The following is a 13678-nucleotide window of genomic DNA, read 5'->3' as shown; positions in this document are numbered from 1 at the left end:
AATCGTTGTAAAACAGTAACGCATAATTTCTCACTTACTCAGTTGTGCCGAAGTGAGGGTCAGGAGCCTCCAAAATGTTCAGCTCGAAAAATATCTTGCCCAACATACATTTATCAAATGTTTAACAACATCCTTTCTTTAAGTTAAAATTTTAGGAAGGAACTTCCAAAACTACTTAATTTCAAAGAAATGCCAGATAATACACATGATTCTGATTATATATATTGACGTGTATCATACAAGTTTCTGAAGAAATAAAACTATTGCATCGGGGATTCAATTGCTAAGACACATAGGTTATCATAAAAGTGCTATAAAAAGTTTCAACACCAAATTACATAAAAAGGACTGTTAAACGATGGCACAATGAGACAATAACCCAAATAATATATATATATGTACTAAAAATGAACTACAAAACGTACTTTTTTCAGAGATTGAAAATAAATAATAATCACAGTGAAAAAAATATTTCAAGCAACTTTTGCAATTATTATTTCATAGCCAAAGGGGTAAAAATCGACAACGATGATCTCACCGCTAATGTTGGGACTTCTGTAACATACGTGTGGCCATCAAAAATTTACTCCCTTATTCACAGACTTTTCAGTTTATTAAAAATTTACCCTAATATAAATGTGACCTGCTCAATCATTCACTATATATCTTTTTACTTCACCTCAGCATAATTTGGAAATAATCCAATTATGGCACAATAACCGATTGTCAATCATGTGACAGTGATTATGTTGGCTGATATAGACAGGAGTCTTTACTTTTTAGGAGTGCAACCTCATCAAAAACATTGTTTTATTTATGTGTGGCCTGGCCACTGAAACATTCCGCTGTGAATGCGAATAACCTATAGAGCAGGAAGTACAATCAATAAGCAGCAGATCATTCAAATGATACAAGACTGTTTCTGTGACATATAATATTTGTTCATATACATGTTAGTCCAATGTGATGTTTCTAGTATTGGGTAGTTTTATAGAAATTAAACTACAAAGAATATAAACAGAAAACACAGTTAAAATTGGAACACTGCAATTCAAGTCCATGAATAAACCAAATATAGTTGTACCAAGTATGGACCCCAGTCTGCTAATACCATTCATGTTACCAGTAGCTGCTGATCTAATCGATGTTGGGTACATTTCCACAGTTATGACATCAAGAGCATTCCAGGCTCCAACTTGAATACCACTGTATATTGCATTCATTGCTACCACTTGAGCTTTTACATTCACCAACCAAAAACATAATACGCTTAAAGCAGAGAGGAACAAAACAAAAATAAGAATAATTCTAGCTCCTAATCTGTCCATTAAAAAAATAGTTAAGAGATTTCCAGGTAACTGGGCACATGCACCTATTAAAACATCTATATAAGCATTAGCAGAATTATCTGATATTGTGTCATGCAACAATATATCAGTGCCATTGCTACTGTAGCCACGGCACGGGGAACCTCCAAGTTTTTCAGTTTTTTCCATCAGAACAACAGTCCACATAGCCATTCCATATCCCCCAAATGCACATAGTATATAGGTGGCAGTTAGAGCAATCGAGTTTACTCTACGACTTTGTGCATATATTGCAACAAATTGACTATGAAACATTTTTAAGTGGAAAATAAATTTTTCCTTAAATCGTGTGAAAATGTTTCTACTTTGAGACCGATTTGGAAATGCTGTTGGTGACTTATATGAATAATTGTTCGATGACTCTAATAAATTAGCAGATTCATTATCTCCATTTTCTTGTGAATAAATTACATCTTCTTCAAACAAAGGATCTGACTCTTCCGGACCAATTGGTAGGAGTTTATGTATTTGAAATGAGTATGGATTGTTTTTAAGATGGTTCCATTTATACATTTTTTTCAAAACCAATAATGATTCATTAAGTTTATTATTCACATGAAGATATTTGGGGCTTTCAGGCATAAAAAAGAAAAGGACTGCAGATATAAGACTAGGAATTGCACATAAAATTGCAAATAGCCTCCACTGTTGCCCGTGAGGTGAAATTGACTTTAGAACCTCAGATTCTGGAAGAACCGCCCATGCAAGAAGTGCTATTATTATATTCCCAGCCATCCAACATGTTGCGAGTGCACTGATCATAGCCCCTCGATATTTGGTAGGCTGAAATTCACTAAAATATGTGAATACAGCAGGCAATGATCCACCAGCCCCGAATCCACTAATAAATCTCAAAAACAATAATAAAGGGTATGTCTCGACAACAGATGACAGTGCACCAAAAATTGCATTGACCGCAAGAGATATATAGACAATTTGTCTTCGACCGTAGGTATCGGCTAGTGATCCCCAAATATATCCACCAACAAGCATTCCAAAAAATAATACAAATGTTAATGCAGATAATTCCATGTGTGATACCTTCATTGTGTCCCTCACTGAAGGTATAATAAATGAAATACACATGATCTCCATTGCATCACTTGCATTAGCCCAACCACATTGAAGCAGAAGTAAGTACTGCCATAAACCAAATCCAGTTTTGTTGAAAGCCTCCTCATAGCTCACAGCTCTCTGATCATTATTTGCATTTATTCCCCTCAAGTCATCTCTCCTTTTGCTATTTCTTGGGCGGCCAGATTCCATTTGAATGGCTGCTGTGTAATTTTGTTGAATTGTCAATTGCAATGCTCAAGAGATATGAGCCTATAGCAATTCTTTTGAAAAATTTGATCCAGTTCAATTTCCTAAATCAGTACCGGTAGTGAGTAATTGTCTTTCAAGTGTTTGGCATTATTTTTAACCTGAAAACAGGAAAATGAGTTTATTAATTATTTGTGATCAATAACTGGTGATTTTGATTAGTCTGGACAAGTGAGCTAATCACTGAATTAACGACGAGTCTGGCCATTCAACCACTAGAATTTCATCTGCGAAGTCTGCAATCTCATGGGATTTAACTAGGTCTATTTCTGCATTTAGACTATTTGTCAGTGGGTAAAGAGGAAATGTCTGAATGTGAGAACTGAGAAGCATTGTGTGAGTGTACCGATGTAGTTTATCAACATCTTTTGGTCTGCTCAACAGGTTCAGGTATGTCTGTATCGTGAATAGCTGACCTATCAATTTACCGTGTTTAAGTCAGGAAGTTGGACATTCCTGTGCTGTTGGAGAGCCTTAGTCAAAATTGCACATAATAAACCAGTAATAAAAGGTAGTATATTGCTGCTGATTTCATTGCATGTTGTAGAGTTACCCGTAATTAGTCTGTTTAGCTTCAAAATCAACATTTTCTGATTTTAGATTTAGTTCAAAAATATTCGACTACTAGTCTACAGACTCAATTTAATTGTCAGATCATTTAAATTGTTGTACCTGTAAACGTTCTGACCACTAAAACTCGCACAACTTCGTTCAGTCTTATCTTTGTCAGCTTTAATTACTGAGACCCCGTTAATCCATAGAGTTCTGGAGTTCCATTCATTTATTGGTTGATTTATAAGTATAAGTTTATTTCGACTCCATAATCAGCAAAACAATAAAATGAATGGTAAAAATAAATAAATAAAAACTGATTATGAAATCAGGAGAGCGAACAAAACCTTAGATAAGGTTTAAAACGTACAGAATGTATATAAGATGGAAGGTTTTGCCAAGAAGATGTGGTACGTGTTCACTCACCTAAAATAATTGAAATATTTCACACACGCTCACACGCACCCACACACACAAGCGATTTTTGTCACACAAGTTACCGGTAAGTAGTTTATTTATAACGTTAAATATTTAGCATGAGGAATATCACATATCATGACAAGTTCTTTTTTATGCTTTTATGTGTCCTTTCAACAATACCCCAACTACAGACAGACAGAGCTAACGTTATATGACAGCATGATCATAGTTAACTATGGTATGATAATTACCTCAAAAATCATTCGTGTTGCGCCACCTATCGGATGTAAATACTAAACATTATTTTTCTCTCGATCACACGTTTTTGGGTCGTAAACGTTCGCATAAAAAATTTTGAAAAAATAATGGGGCATAAAACATGTTCACAATTAAGAACCAGTTTCATCTTCGCTGTTGCTTTCTGTGTGTTTCTAAAAGACGTTAGGAACCGATCCTAACCAATTTCAATAAAATCACTAGATGAAATGGTGAAGGCGTAAACATTCGAGTGATCATTAACGTGTGGTGAGCTGCCCACTTGTGTATTCTTGACATTCTACAATTTACAATCAAGTACACATGCCCTCCGTAATCAACAATGATCATCATTCCTTTGTGGCACTTGGTACGTTCACCAAAGATTGGTACGCATTGAAACCTTCAAAATGAATTGTCGTATCTTCGAGAAACACGGTACCAACATGACATCGAAAGTTTACTCAGCAGTGCTTCTTCAAGTGCAGTTTTAAGTATTTTGTGGCATCTGCAGCTACCACAAAACCATGGCGGGATTTTTAAACCATGGCCGCTATGGCCAAACCACGGCGACTGACATTTTAGCTGCCACAAGCCGATAGCAACCTGCCGGTACCGGTACCACGGCGGCAAATTGAAGACCAATTGCGGGTGAAATTTTGCTGCCGTAACCGAGGCATGTCGGCTGTAATGGCAGGGCTGCCCGATGGTGACACATATTGGGTAAGTTGAAACATTTTTTTTTTGGATACAGTTTTGATGAATTCGGGGTTAGGTTTCAGGTTTAAGTAGATATAAATCTGCATGTTAAACTAAAATCTGGTACATGACATTGTGAATATACCGGTAATACTGATTACTGAATAGCGCCAAAAAAATTCAGATTCAGATATTTTATTTCGTCATACAATAATCAATATAAGGCAAAAGAAAAACACAGTAAACTGAAAAAACGAAAAACATTAATTCATTGCAATTAGGCCGCGAGCCGAGGCCCTGAAAAACGCCTAGAAAGTGAGTTTCGTAGCGCACATCAGGTAACTACCTGAAAATGATTTTAAAATGTTCCTTAAAAATTTAGTAACAAATATTGCCTTGTTCCCACTTCCAAAAGTTGCACGTTTTACGGAAAAGACGCTTTTACTTCAAGAAATATGTGCTACGATCTGTCCTATATTCTCTACATTTTCGGCAATGAACAATGACTTCTGCACGACGTAACAATTGAATCGAATCAGCTGTTAGCGAGCGGATGAATATTAGTTATTACTGCTCGACCTTGCGTTGAGTTGGGCAGCCTTTCCATAGCCCTGTTTAGTTATTATTAGTTAAGTTATGCTAAGACGTTGTTGAAAAATGTATAAGTAAGTTATTAAACACTTGTAGATCCTTACCACGGATATGGGCCATGAGACGAAGTCTTGAAAACGCCCAGAAAATGAGTTTCGTAGCGCACATCTGGTAACTAAATAAATTCTTCAGTTTTGTGTGAAAATGAACATACTGAACGCATTACAGCTTGTTCCACAATCCTGATGCGTTCCAGGAAATTCAATAACCATAAGTTTACCTTACATACATAAGAACTATGCAATTCGAGAGCCCTACAGCAAACTAACACAAATGTAGTCCTGTAATGTTTTGCCTGACCAAAATCGCACTTTCTCAGTCAATCATAATTTATTAGGTAGATTACGAATATGGCATACATGTAACCAACAACAAAAAATACTTTAATTGTGTGACAGGAGTCGCGAGTGACCTCGAAAGCAGCGACACCAAAATAAAAAACAGCGACACCAACAACGCTGATTCACATTAGCAAATAAATTTTATGTAAGAACCACAAGCAGTTTACAACAAGAACAGCATAAAAAGCTACATCCATTTTATAGAAGCTATCAAACGTATTTATTTTTAAGCAATGAAGTCACAAATTAACATCGTGAGCACGAAAACACAAATAAATCAGTTATTTCTCACTTAGAAATTTACCGGAAAAGTCAAGAAAATTAAATGAATGTACAATATGTACATAACATAGTGAACAGAAATATTACAATTAGTCTTTTTTTAGTTTATGTGGTTATGTATTTGAACAAAGGCAATATTATTTCTAGAAGCAGGACTACGACACTAACAAATGTCCGAAAAAAACAAAAAATAAATGATAGGCCTACTTATTTAATCAACTGCAATATCTAATCCACTTTCTTCTGAATTGTTTTCGAAATCCACTCGAAAATCGACTTTTCCTCTATAAGTGTACTGTGATTTTTGCAGTCAATACAAAAACAAAAATCTGTGCAATTTAAGTTGATTTTGACACACTTGCATAAATTATTTTGACTATTTTTCTTACACCTGCAGTTTGCCATGCTTCTTCAGTGAATCATTGTTGGGTGGAATCCTTAGTATAATCCTTATGTTTGCCAGTGTTAAATAGACGTGCCCTGGTATCATTTACATTCTTAATATCCTCTTCATACAGTGAACAAACAAATTCCCCAACTTTATTTATTAATGCCTCGTTAACCTCAAAAGATCTTAATAGTTGAGAAAAAAATGAATTGAAAACCTCAATGAAGTCTCCAACATGAGTTTGATGGGCAGTTCCAATTGCAGAAAAGTGCTAAAGTATTTCAATATGAATAGCCCATCTAAGCTGTTTGCAACTATTATAATTCTCATATACCTTTACGCTTCAAGACTTCTTGTTTAATCCATTTTATAGCACTGATAGCAGCAGGAATCATAGCCTGCGTTAGGTCGGATTGGTGGAACATTGCCGTTTTCTTCTGTAGTACAGTATCTAAAATGAGGAAGAAAATCATATTTGGAACAGCATGAGTGTAAAAATACCACTAAATACTAACTAATACCTTGAATACATAATGCATTTTATCTGATGTACTCAATGAGCGTATATATGCTCATTGCATGTACTACAGTCCAGCATTGTTTGCATATCATTACTAGACTATATCTACACTAAATTTTGATATATCACAGTCTGAAATGCCCTATGGCAGTATGAGTATGGACTATAGACAGGGCCGGATTTAGATCATGAGAGGCCCTAGGCTATTCTATTTGCGAGGCCCCTTCATATTTTCGAGCTCAGAATTTCTCTCTGAACAACATCACATGTCATTGCTTAATGTTAAAAATATTAGTGCATTAAACTTTTCGTCCTTTCATTCTCCCCATTCATGAGTGCAAATTTTTAATTTAAAGAATAAAAATTTACTCAAGGCAGTTTTGCTTTTAATTTCTAATTTCTTTCTCTTGCGCTTGCTAGCTGCACTTTCAAATCTTTCACTCATAATAAATTTAAGGTTCGAAAAATTATGAAATAAGATTATTCCTTGATCTAAACGCAGGTTAGCAATACCAAGACGTCTAAAAATAAGATAAGTCGATAACATTAGTCAGTTAGTTATTTCAGCAACATATCAACTACCGATACTGATTTTTGCAGAGTAGACTACGGTACTTCAACATAGATAGAAGCTTCCAGCAGAATGTGCATAATAATTGCCTTTATTATGATGCAAACGACGTAATAATGGCTGTTTACAACGTGGTTGAAACCAGTCGCATAGAATTTTCTACTCTGAAAAGCTTGATATATATATACTATGGGTAGGGTTTAAACTTGTCAAGTTTTTAAAAGAATTACAAATTTCGAAACCGAACTTCGAGGCCCCTTGACGTTGAGGCCCTAGGCTTCAGCCTGCCTGGTCTATTGGTAAATCCGGCCCTGACTATAGACTATATTTTAAAACATCAACTGTCTGTCTACAACTTGATTTCTCACCTCTCAATCGTTTCCAATGCTACTTTCTTTCCACTCCGGCATAACTTATCATTGCTTCCCAGGTTCTTGTCGACTCTATGAATTTAGATTTAGACCAACTGACATTAGTAAAATTGATTATTTTCTTCTTTTTCACACAACCGTGCATTACAGAAACAGCCATTAATTTCTATTTCCAAATATGCTGTGGCCTATATAGTAGTATAAGTCTGCTGAATAGTCAAGAAGAGTCATTAAATTAATCATAAACATTTCATGCAAGCCAGAAAATATCGTTGTTTGTGACATATTATTCTAGGTCTAGCCTTCCTTGGAGTTACCGCACCGTACCTATTTAACAACGTCTTATGAGCTAGTGCTCAACTAAAACTGCTATTTATGGTAAGGATATACAAGTGTTTAATATCTTATTTATACTTTTCAAAACCTACTTAGAATAACTGAACTAATAATAACTGAAAAAAAAACTATGGAAAGGCTACTCAACGCAAAAGCGAGCAGTAGTACATCTGATATTCATCCGACCACTGGGGATCCACCTACAGCTGACTAATTTGTTTGTTACGTCATGCAGAAGTCTGCGTTCATTGGCCCATGATACCGGAAAAGCAGAGAAAATAGGACAGATGGTAACACATATTTATTGTAGTAAAAGCGTCTTTTCTGTAAAACGTGCAACTTTTGGAAGTGGGAACAAGGCAATATTTGTTACTAAATTTCTAAGGAACATTTTAAAATCATTTTCAGGTAGTTACCTTATGTGCGCTACGAAACTGAAAGATAAATGGCCTCGGCTCGCGGCCTAAATTGACGCGGGGTCGCGAATAGACTCAATGAGTCATCTAGTCAGCGACACCTTGGTGCTGTATTAAAGCAGCAAATATAGCAATGAAGCATATAGAACAACAAAAAAAAGGAAAATTTATCTTCAGAAATACACAAATCATTGAAATACAACAATAGATTCGAAATAAAATACACAAATCATGGAAAGACAACAGTAGATTCGACAACAAAAAAGGAAAAATTATCTTTAAAAATACACAAATCATGGAAAGACAACAATAGATCCGAAATAAAATACACAAATCATAGAAAGACAACAACAGATTCGAAATAATGCTGAGTCATACGACCCAGCACTAAAAAGGACTGAAGTAGCGTCCCAAGCAACTGGGTTGCCATTTGATAGCTATTATATGTGGAAAGTAGACGACGACCGGCACAGTAAAGTGAAGTACCGGTATGCACTATATAAATTGCACATGAGAAGTTGGCAAAAAATGACATAGTAAAGCATGAAACAGCCAGCAAAAGAGGTACAGCATTCAGCTGCCATAAAAAAAATAATGGATACAGCTGTTCAATAGAGGAACATGGGTGGGTACAGGAAACTTACTTATAACGAAACAAGTTAGACTGCTAGCAGTCTAGCACCTATAAGCTTCAAGGTATAAATTTTTCAATGTATATTTAAAAGAATTATAGTTACTTGTACGAATTGTTTCAGGAAGCAAATTCCATAACTTTACTCCAATGAACTTGATTGAGCGTTGGGTTAGTTTGGTAGAAAAACGATTCACAAAATATGAGCAACTGGTCGAGGACCTTGTTCCATATGAGTGAACATCACTCTGCTTCATAAAATAATTAGTGAATGCAGGAGGGAGTTTTTTGTTGTGATGTTGGTGCATTATTTTTAGCACTTCGAATTTATGCATATCCACCATTTTAATTATGCGAATACTGTGGTAAATAGGAGTCAGATGAGTGCGATAACCGACATTGGAGATAGCGCGAATTGCTCGATTCTGCATAATTTCAATATTACGTAATAAATTTTTATCAGCCAACCCCCATGCAACAATGCCATATTGAATGTGTGACTGAAATAAGGAGTGGTAGACCATACGTAATGTTGTGAGTGAAGCAAATCGCCGAAGTCTATATAGTATCCCAACTGACTTGGATAGTTTAACAGCCAGTTTGGATATTTGAATGTCCCATTTCATTTTGTTATCAATATGAATACCCAGATATTTATAAAAATTTACATTTTCAAGTTCTGTGTCATCAATTTGGACTACTAAACCATTTTGTGCTTTACTTTTAGGTGATATTAACATAGTTTTAGATTTATTTATGTTTATTGTTAATTTGTTTGATCGCATCCAGTTTGCTACTTTAGCAATTTCAGTGTTCACCCTTAATTCAAGGGCTGCACAGGATGAGAGGGACGCCGCGGTTCGTTCTGCGACAACTGTGTCGCAGTCAAAGTTGCTTCGAGGTCTCCCTAAAATCGCTTCGCGGACTCCACTTTGAGAACCAAGGTTCTAGGCTGGACGAATAACATGTTCTGATAAAAAAAAAAGCGGCACAGGACATGTGGTTTATTCAAAATAATGGAATGTTCATTCTCAATGGCAAAAATGAAGGGATATAATCAACGCCAATAAGTAGATTTTGTTGTATTTCAGATGTAAGGTGGGTTATCACGGAAAAACTTGTTATGAATTTTATGCTGTGTAACTTTTTTAAAATTTTTGGCGTTTACGCATATCAGCGGATCTCGTGCTCAGCGAACGTCGGCGGATCTCGTGCTTATCGAAAATGGGAAGTTTTTTTTTTATTGCGAACGGTAGACTGCGGCACCTGATCTGGTAATACAGAAGTGACTCGGATCAGTTTGTATTTCAATTCACGTTGAAACTGAATCGTCACGGTACCCCGAATCCCGATACAGGTAGGCCTACTGGTAAGTTATCGCATATTGTTTTCGGGGAATTGGAGATAAATATTTCGTTTCGCCCTCCGTGTCCACATATTATCACATATCATTTTTTGGTCTCCACATATTTGAGCATGACTTTTCATAGCATAACTTATACAAGTGCAAGATGTGACAGACACAAAAGTAATGTTCAGCATTGTTCAGACGTTCATGGATCTCCTATTCAGTGTTACTGATCTCTAGCTCCGCAAGCTTTTCAGTTTTATATTCAGGTTGATAGTGCCAACGAATTTTCTTTTATAATCGATGCACTCGTCCGTTCTCTCTACTTCAATATTTATCGTGCCTGATTCTATGATTGATGAAAACACCGAATACGTAAATTACACCAGCCAAGCGTTGGTTCAAATAACAGTGTAACTTAAATGGATATTATATCAAACCGCCAAAATAGAAATTGGCGATAGTGCTATAAAACCATACTCTACTAGTCTACTATATAGTGTGAATACAAGTTCTGGAATGAGTACTCAGTACTACGACCGTTTCAGGACTGCGGTCGATATTTGCTGAGGCGGTTTTAAAATTTGTAGAAAACTGGAAAACTCGACTCCATGTGAATTGTAAGCGTCAAAAATTCTGAAACAATATATGGAATTAGAACAATTCTCCGGTGGAGAGAGAAGGCGAAAAAGGCACACATGTTGTGACGGCCGAAAATTTTTGACTGGCGGCGTGTGATTGCTAGTCTTGGATTTTTATTTTAAAAGAAATGTGATGGTGGTGAAACAGTGACTGCTGGAACTTGCGATCTAACCAATAATATTTCTCTCTCTTATTGTATCCACCTTTCCCAAAACCTACAAAGGAACTATATCGTGTATATATTGTGAATATTTTTTGCATTTGCATTGTTTTTTTATTTTGCTGGTTGGAAAAAATAAACTTGACTATGACTCAATATACAACAATCACCAACACACCACCGGTAATGAGAGTTGACTGCTATATTTAGACACCGCCTCAGCCTGGCCTCGTCGTTATCAGTGTATACTAATGTAGTAATTGTATACGGTGACCGTACATTTGAACCCATGTACATTTGAACCCATGCGTATATTCACGGGTTCAATCTATATGCGGGTGCTAAAACCCATGGGTTAGGGTTAGTATGGGTTTAACTATCCGTGAAACAAAAAAAATTCCATAGGTGCAATAGCATACAGGTGCAATTGTCATGGGTTCAAATGTACGTGGGTTCAAATGTAATGGAACCATTGTATACAAATTAGTATGATCGCAAATGGATGTATATGAACATTTACTAAACATACTTATATAATTCATATGATATATATATCTTCTACATCAGACGCGAGCTAATTTGCTCAATAAATTTGTAGGCCGGGTGAGCGTAGTATAGTATCTTTGGTGACAGCACATTTGAACCTACGTACATTTGAACCCGTACATCTGAACCCGTAATTTGAACCCAGGACAATTGCACCTGTATACTATTGCACCTATGGACATTTGCACCTACGGACATTTGAACCCATACATTTCCACCCATGGATTTTAGCACCCGCATATAGATTGAACCCGCGGACATTTGAACCCGTGTACGTTTGCACCCGCGTACATTTGAACCCATGTACATTTGCACCCGCGGACATTTGAACTCGTGGACGTTTGCACCCGCGTACATTTGAACCCATGTACATTTGCACCCGCGGACATTTGAACCCATGTACATTTGAACCCACGAACATTTGCACCCGCGGACATTTGAACCCATGTACAATTGCACCCACGGACATTTGAACCCACGAACATTTGAACCCGCGTACATTTGAACCTACATACATTTACACCCGCGTACAATTGTACCCACAGACATTTGCACCCATGAACATCTACACCCATGGGCATTTGCATTTACGGATATATGCGTCTTTACATATACACCCTTATCCTTCCATGCTATATACTATAGTATATAGGATTGGAAGGTACACTTAGGATTTTTTGTCCAAATGCATACGTTGCGAAAACACCATGGAATTCTCGATTATATACTCGAAGGCTTTATTACAACTATTTTCTATATATTTAAATTATATTATATATTTATATTATACACCGTCTGTCATTGTCATCGCAATTGTCGATATCATAAGACTCAATGGACAAAATGTTCCGCTGTAGAATGCGAGCCAAAATTGGGGAGTATGATTTGTGCTTTGAACGGTCGACGACTCTTGAAGAGCGCGAGCAAGGATTTTAATTGATGTGTTAGTTCGATCCCGCGCAAAGTTTTTCCTCGCATCAATGCCCTTTTCCCCTCGCAGACAATTCCAAACTGTTTCTTTAGGACGTTGCAGCTGCGAAGATGACAAGTCCCTTTGCGAAAATAAGTTGGAAACATGGCGCCTACATTTTCCAAGACCACAAGAGGAAACGACTTACTGATTTACAAAGGCCACGAATATTGTAAGCGAAATGATCGGGTTTCAGATGCTACTCATTGGCGCTGCCGTCAGTTTAGGAAATTTCGATGTAAATCGACTGTTGTTACAATCGGTGAAAATGTAATAAAAGAACTAGGATATCACAGTCATTCTGGCGACAGCATTAAGACTGAAGTTGGGATCATCCGTGCAACATTAAAAGAAGCAGCATCAACACCATCAAATACATCGACAAGATATATTTTAGGTGAAGTATTGAATAATAGATCAACAGATGTAGTAATGCGCTTGCCAGGCAAGTCGACTCTGGAGGCCAATATACGCAGAGTAAGGCGACAGAAAAATTGTTCACGTACGAATCCTACAAGTGCAAGCTTTGATATTCCGAGCGAATATTTAGATATCATTTTGCATGACACTGGCTCGGAGGATCGTCATCGGATAATGGCCATTGGAGATCGATCACTACTTGCACATCTAGATAGTGACCCATATCTTGGCGACGGTACATGTAATGTGGTGCCCGATATTTTCTTCCAGTTGTATACAATTCACTGTAAAGTGGGCGCATCCTATCCACCATGCGTATATTTCCTATTACGAGACAAGCGACAAGAAACATACGTTCGGATGTTGGAAGCGTTGAAAATCATTTTCCCAAATGCTAACCCCACCAAAATCATTGTTGATTTTGAAATAGCAGCTATCAATGCATTCCATGCACATTTTCCTCTGGCCG

At 36.7% G+C, this 13678-nt stretch overlaps 1 protein-coding gene across 1 annotated transcript; it reads right to left on the bottom strand.

Moving 5' to 3' along the window:
- Positions 1 to 202: 202 nt before the first annotated feature.
- LOC120344189 (synaptic vesicle glycoprotein 2B-like) lies at positions 203 to 3881 on the bottom strand. Its single transcript, XM_078112971.1, has 2 exons — positions 3363 to 3881; positions 203 to 2791 (listed from the first exon to the last, which is right to left on the bottom strand). Exon 2 carries the CDS (start codon positions 2631 to 2633, stop codon positions 954 to 956), a length of 1680 nt encoding a protein of 559 aa, XP_077969097.1. The 5' UTR covers positions 2634 to 2791; positions 3363 to 3881; the 3' UTR covers positions 203 to 953.
- Between the last annotated feature and the right edge of the window lie 9797 nt (positions 3882 to 13678).

Source organism: Styela clava, chromosome 5 (genome assembly GCF_964204865.1).
Source record: "Styela clava chromosome 5, kaStyClav1.hap1.2, whole genome shotgun sequence".
Lineage (NCBI taxonomy): Eukaryota > Metazoa > Chordata > Ascidiacea > Stolidobranchia > Styelidae > Styela > Styela clava.
The sequence above is the reverse complement of the archived record's forward strand: the minus strand, read 5'-3'. Positions and strand labels throughout refer to the sequence as shown.